This window comes from Scomber scombrus, unplaced genomic scaffold (genome assembly GCF_963691925.1).
Source record: "Scomber scombrus unplaced genomic scaffold, fScoSco1.1 SCAFFOLD_82, whole genome shotgun sequence".
In the NCBI taxonomy this organism is placed as follows: Eukaryota; Metazoa; Chordata; class Actinopteri; order Scombriformes; family Scombridae; genus Scomber; species Scomber scombrus.
In genome coordinates, this window is record NW_026910122.1 from 87,478 (window position 1) to 94,977 (window position 7,500).

Sequence of the window (7,500 nt, forward strand, 5' to 3'; positions counted from 1 at the left end):
TGCAAAGTTAGATTATGTTTCTATACTCAAGAGATGATTAAATTAGGTAAAAATAGTCGTTTTTATTATATGCACATGACACATTTAAGTTAAAAAAGGGGGTTATTGTGCCTCGAATTTGTGTTTCCTAGTGTGCTAAATAAAGACCGAACGCATCAATTAATTTCTATATAAAGTCGGACATATTTACAGCAATCCTAAAGTACTAAAACAGGCTCTATAACTCCAGAGTGATGATGAAATATCCAGTAAGAGACGGAGGCTGAGAGATCAGAGCTGAAATGGATCTTTGTTCCGGCGCTGGCAGATTATTATTTTTATTTATTTATTTATTTATTTTTTGAACAACACATATTTAATTCAGTTCAGTTCTGTTTGTACAAATATCTCTGAAGCACATTTCAGAACACATCGTGACCACCGAGATATAAAGTTAAAAGTGATTCACGCTGGGGAATGAAAGCATCTCTTCTTCTTCCTATTATTTGAGCTACAATACTGGATTCAATTAAACATTATTCATCCTCTTTAAGACATTTTTTCATTATATATATATATATATATATATACAGCATATGCAGCCAAATTCAATCAATCAATCAAAAACTGGAAAAAGCAGCAAATCATCACATTTAAGAAGAGAATAATCAACATTTTTGCTTTAAATTACTCATTATTATTTTGATTAATTGAGTATATTATATAGATTTTTGGTCAATACAATATCTGAAAATTGATGAAAAAGGGACCGTCGGTATTTCCCAGAGCCCAATATCTATGTTTAGTCATAAAAATGTTTCCAATCCCCCAAAATATTCAGCTTCCAGTGATATTACAACAGAGAAAAAAGCAGCAAATCGTCACATTTAAGAAGCAGGAAATGATTGATGATTAAAATGACTTAATTAAATATTAAAATAGGCAACTGATCAATCAACTTAATGTTGTGGATAATTGCTCTACAGTATCTATCAATCAATCATGTTTATTTATATAGCACCTTTCTTAAAGGTTACTGTAGTTAAAAGTGTTTCACAGTTGATCGATGAGCAAATAATAAGACAGAACAAAGTGATGACATAAAGAAAAGGAATAAATAATGATGAGGGAACAAGAAAAAAGAGAAAAAAAACTGACACCAAATTATATTAATAGTCAAAACGTAACCTTTGACCCAGACTTTTAGAAGTTAAGCAATGTAAAAACCCAGAAACCTCCGTCCATGAAAACCCATTAAAATAAATATGAAAATATCAGAAAAGAAAATTAATATTGAATGTTGGAAAAAAAAATACATTCATTTAAAATTAAGAAATTAAAACTCTAAACCTTTTTTACTATTGGAAAATAATCAATGTAAGCTCATTTTAAAACCTGTGCTTATTAAAAAGATGTATTTTTTAAATTTGAAATAATCACCAAAGGATTTAATTTTGACCTGATGTCTGAGTTGTTTTTCTTTCTTTACATGAATGAAACTCTTCTTTTTCCACTGTGAGAAACTTCTCTCTGTGAATCTCTGCAAGCTGAAGTAGTTGATCTCCTTTATCTTCTGGTTCTTGACTGAAGCAGCAGGCCTCCACGTGGGAAGTAGAGAGGGGTGAATGAGGAGGGGGGGGGAGGGGGGGGGGGTTGTGGTTTAAATGAGCGTCCATTTCTCTGAGGGTGTTTTAGAAGAAGTGTTGTGAAGCAGAGTGATGCATCCTCCATGATGCTTTGTGAAGAAACAGTTTTATATCTTAAAGGAGTTTTTTTTCAAGACCTCAGTAAATTGGTTGCATCTTGTTTTGCATTTGTTACATAATGATGTTTGCTTGATTAGTATCCTGATTACCATGTTTTTTCTTTCTTTTCCACACACTTTTCTATATGCATTACCAGAAGATGCATAAATAGTGCACTAGTTATAATAAGTGGCGTCTTGTAATCCTAAAATGGATGGATGAGATGTTTGTGATGATGCCGAAATAAGAATTAAACTAAACTAAATTAATGTTATAAGTTTCAGGTTATCTTTAACGTGCTTTCCTGTACCTTATCTTTGATGATCATGGTTGGTTATCATGTCTTCTTATTGAATTATTGACTAAACTATTGACAAACTACTGATGGGGTTTTAAAGATCTTGTTAGGGCAATTATTTCATTGATTTTGAGTTGACGTTCAAATCTACGACTCTTTTTCTGTTCCTCAAACATAACATTTAAATGCATAAAAAAGCTAAATCAGGCAACATTATTGATAAAGCAGCAAAGGACATTTCCATTTTTCTTGTCAGATATCTACAATATCTCATGATTTAAACCACATGGAGGTCAAAGCTTATTGTCTACAGCAGCGATTCCCAAAATCACAAAGAGTCATGAGATAATGAACTGGATAGGAAAGCTGAAAAAAAAGGGATTTCTGTTGCACCGAACATTGTTTTTCTTTAGCATTACTAGACAATTTTACATCTATAAATATTCAAATTAAACACTGACGTAAATCAGTCTGTGGTTGAACTGGTAGATGCCTCCAGCGAAGAGGAGACACAAGTACAAACTGCTTCAACAACTGTGTACAGCTTTCCACGCCATGCTAAATAAACCTATTCTACATTAGAAGGCACCACTAATGTTTATGAGCTCCAGGATTGCTGTTCTACATTTCCCCCCTTAACCTCACAGGGATCCATTAAGTACTAATTGGTAAGAATCTCCCAAATCCCCCCCAAGGTAAAATAAGTTTCTCTGTTGAGATCCTCGTAACCATGGACACACGATCGATCTTAACATACTAACAATGCAAATGCAGCAGTAAAACTCAATGCATATAATTACATGTATAATGTAGGACTGTGCAGCTTGCAGACAGGATGCACTGATGCTTTCTCATTGGTATAAAGTCCAACTGAATCCAAAGAGACGCTAAATGACACAGCTGGTTCCCATGATGGCGCCATGTTGCTCTTATTGTGCGTTTCTATGTTTTTACTGGTGTGAACTTCAAGTGCACCAAAACCTCCAAATCAACTCTAAAAACCGATGCTGCAATAAATTATTGAATCTTGAATCTTGAGGCTTGTTACCTACACACACACACACACAGATAACCAATTTAGATTCACACCACACGTCTTTCCTCACCGCATCATTTCGTGCTCCGACCCGCTCGAAAGTAAAGAATCTACCCCCCCCCAAGGCAGAGCTGTAAACACTGTTGATGTCGTCGAACAGCAGCCCGAGCCCTCATGAAAGAGGTAAAATGTGGAGAATTTAAGAGCATGGGGTTTTAGAAGCTTTTGAGACATCAGAAGCAGCAAAGAGAGGTTGAAACATATAACTCTAGATGTGGGACAAAATCAGGCGAGAGAGAGAGAGAGAGAGAGAGAGAGAGAGAGGAGAGAGAGAGAGAGAGACAACCTAACAACAACAATAAAGGATTGTTAAGGTCTGGGTGTCGAGGGAAATGGAGTCATTTTCTCTTCGGATGAAGGCAGCCGTCGTAGCAGGTGGTTGTGGGTAGTTTGAGACGAGAGGTTTAATGGATCAGTGAGGAAAATGACTGCAGGATTCTTCAGGTCTGGTGGATTCTCGTAGTGTATTTTATGAAATGTGTCAGCGTAACCCAAACATCGTTTTCCTCTCAAAGCTTCTGTCAGTGATTGTCAAATGATCCAATATCTAGTTTATATCTAGTTTACTTGTTTGAGTGTTTCATCTGCACCTTTCTAGTCTGTTATGTAGCAGTAAATGTATTGAAAGTGTGTGGGATATATAGAAATGTAAAAGTACCCGAAACAACCGGATGTTTTGCAACTAATTTGAGTTACGTGTCTGTTAAAGAGAAGCAGTCTTTGTTTAGTGTTTAACCCTCCTGTTGTCCTCGAGTTAAGGAAGGAAGGGAGGAAGAAGGAAGGAAAGGAGGAAGGGCAAGGAAGGAAGGAAGGATGGAGGAAATAAGGCAGGAAGGAAGGTAGGAGGGAGGGAGGAAAGAAGGAAGGAAAGGAGGGAGGAAGGAAGAAGGAAGGAAAGGAGGGAGGAAATAAGGAAGGAAGGAAGGTAGGAGGGAGGAAGGGAAAGAAGGAAGGGAGGAAGGAAGGAAGGGGAGGAAGGAAGGAAAGGAGGCAAGAAGGAAGGGAGGAAGGAATAAGGAAGGAAAGGAGGGAGGGAAGAAAGGTAGGTAGGAAGGAAGGAAGGAAGGGAGGAAAGAGAGAGGAAGGAAAAGAAAGAGAGAAGGATGGAAGGAAAGAAGGAGGGAGGGAGGGAGGAAGGAAGGAAGGGAGGAAAGTGATAGGAAGGAAAGAAGAGAGAAAGAGGGAGGGAGGATTCTGGGATAAACTTCTATATTCTTTACTGATAAACAGTTTGCTTTACCTAGTCGAGGTTTGTAGAACCTGATGATGTCATAAAGTGCATTTCGCAATAATGTAACAATCTCTGTAGCGATGATGTCATACATTATTACATCATCGGAAGGTTATTATATTGTTGGGTTAACCTTATTTTTGCAGAACCTAATAATGTAATAATTTCCCAGTACTGTAATAACATTACTATATTTTACTACATTGAGTTATGAGGTTCTTTTTATTACATTATTGGGAAGTTATTACATTATCAGATTCTACAAGGTTTATTTATTCATTAACTTTTATTTTACCTCGAAAGACCATTGAGGAGGAATCCTTAATTTATAATGATGACAATATAGGTGAAAGAAAAGAAAAGAAAGAAATGAATAAATACAGAATATGGTGAAGTTAAAAACAGTTGCAATCAAATTAAAACAAGATATTTTGGTTTAAAAAAAATCAAATTTTAAGGCCTTTTGCAGATTGTTCCATGTGTAAAGTACTTTATAAGATATGCAAACTTAAAGTTATTCATTTTATTCCTATTTTATTCTGTCCTCCTGTGAAATGTTCTCTTCTCTCCCTTTAAACAATCTTATTAAAAGTCCACTTTTAACCAATACTGAACTTTACAGGCTTCAGTTTTAAGCACAACGCACCTCTCAGCTTATATATTTATTGATAGTTTTAGTCCTCAGAGTTTGCCAAAAGGATTAGTGTTGAACTTTACAAGCTTGTCATGTTTACCAGAGTACAGTCAGCTCAGGTTGATGATTGAATGAAACATTTACATGTTTACTTACAACTAAGTTTATTAGTCCTGTTTCCTTTAAGCATGAAAGCACACAGTAGAGACAGAAGCCTTGTGACCAATAATGATGTTGTTGAGAGATTTCAGCTACTTACAGCTTTTAAATGTTTATAATTCAGGCGACATTTCGACTGTTTAAACCGACTTTACAACTCAAACCTCAACTTCTTTCATCGCTAACTTTTACAAATGACTTTAACCCTCCTGTCGTCCTCCCGGGTCAAATTGACCCCATCTCCTTTGACTGTTCCTTCTTTCCTTCCTTCCTTCCTTAATTTTTCCCTTTTTCTTCCCCCTCCTTCCCTCTTTCTTTGCTCCCTTCCTCCCTCTCTCCTCCATCCCTCCCTTCCTTCCTTCCTCCTTACTCCTTTCTTTCCTTCCTTCTCTCCTTACTTCCTTCCTCTTTTCCCTTCCGCCCTCCCGCCTTCCTCTTTTCCTTCCTCCTTACTCCTTTCCTTCCTTCCTTCTCTCCTTACTTCCTTACTCTTTTCCTTCCTTCCTTCTTTCCTCCCTCCCTCCCTCCTTCCTTCCTTCCTTTCTCATTCCTTCCTTCCGTCTTTCCTCCCTTACTCCTTTCCTTCCTACTCCCTTACTCATTTCCTTCCTTCCTTCCTTCCTTCCTCCGTCCTTACTCCTTTACTTCCTTCCTCTTTTCCTTCCGCCCTCCCTCCTTACTCCTTTCCTTCCTCCTCCCTTCCTCCCTTCCTTCCTTGCCCTGAGGACAACAGGAAGGTTAAGACTTCTTTTCTCATGTTAAACTCTAACTCATATGTTAAAATCCTTCTTATCTTTATATATTATGATGCAGGTATGATGATGTCTTATTTAAGCTAACAGCAGCTAATATCAACCTCTGTTTTCTACACAGTCGCCCCTTTAAACAGTGTTTTAACAGCAGGATGTGTGGGGGTGTGGGGGTAACTAACCAGGCCTTCCTCCCCTCCTCGATTCCCCCCCGTTTTCTCACATCCCAGAGAACCACTCTGCCCCTCCAGATGTCACCGGCTACACCAACAACACCGCCAACACCACGGCAACGGACGGGATCCAGGTGGAGAGGGCCCCAGGTGCCGGCACGGCGGTCCAGAGACAGACGCCCAAATACGGCAATGCGGAGCTGATGGAGACCGGAGACGGTGAGTCAGAGTCGGGGGGGTAACTGGGGGTAAAGAGAGTTGACTTCTCTAATGCTTTTACCAGGAGTGTGTGTTCATTCATTATCAGCCAAAGCCTCGTTTCCACCAATAGTTCCAGGTACAGGTTCAACGTTCAACAATCAATCCTGCAAACCACTAAGTTCCTGTACTTGAACTGTCGATGTGGAACTTAATTTAGACCCTGGTCCCTCTGGTAGAAATGCAGGTGGATGAACTGACTTCCTCTAAAGGTTTGTAGTACTGGGGGAAAGTTCATGCAGTCAAAACATGGCTCAATATCACCTTTGCATGTCTTGAACTTTAAAGTAGTACAGGTTCCAGGTTCCAGCTTCTGGCAGCAATCAATCCTACAAACACCCAAAGTTATTGTACTTTTGGAAAGAAGTACTAGCCTCGAAGCAGGGACTTTTCCAGAGGGTAAAACAGTCTCTATGGAAGTTAATTTAGACCCTTTTCTCTCTGGTAGAAATGCAAGTAGAGGAACTGACTTTCTTATAACCGGGGGAAAGTTCATGCAGTCGAAACGCGGCTCAATATGGCCGTTTCGTGCCTTGGACTGTACAGCTTTCAGCAGTGGTCATTCCTGCAAATCTTGCCTTCAAAGTACTTGTACTTTTGACTGTAAACATCAGTGCTTGTATAACAATAGCAGGAGTCACCAGTTTAACCAACGTCGTCCAGGTTTCCTTACAGTCCTTAAAGTGTCTCCTGTTTGTCTGCTTCATGTTTGTTGAGCCTCGGGCTCGTCTTCATGCTCTGACATGTGATTAACATCCACCAGCTCTTATATGTGTTGTGTGTTTATCCTCATATTGTTAATTATTGTTGTCATGGCGATGTATCTAAAAGTAGTGCTTCAACAACAAGAGGAGCTTTTTATCCTTTCTCTTCTCATCCAATCCAACATCTTTCATCTCCTCTCAGACAGTTTAACACTCTTTCACACTTAAACTCATGTGACGTAAACAACAGTCACATGACCTCAACGACCACGAAGGTGTAAATGACCCTTCAGAGTTTAAACAGCTGAGACTCTGAACCAGTGAGTCAAGAGTCTTTGTTGTTTCTCACTATGTATTTTATTTGTTTTGAATTTATATGAAGTGTAATATAGTGTATTTTTACTTTTATGAAAGGAATGATTAACCCTTTACATACTGTTCTGAGTCAAGTTTGACCCATTTATTTTACACTTA

General features: G+C 38.5%; 1 protein-coding gene across 1 annotated transcript in view; it reads left to right on the plus strand.

Moving 5' to 3' along the window:
- LOC133976747 (disco-interacting protein 2 homolog C-like) overlaps positions 1–7,500 on the plus strand; it is a gene marked incomplete at its 3' end in the record, with an annotated part of 108,537 nt that overhangs the window by 35,040 nt on the left and 65,997 nt on the right. Inside the window, 1 exon segment of the mRNA XM_062414947.1 lies at positions 6,122–6,283. Coding sequence (XP_062270931.1) covers positions 6,122–6,283 — 162 coding nt within the window.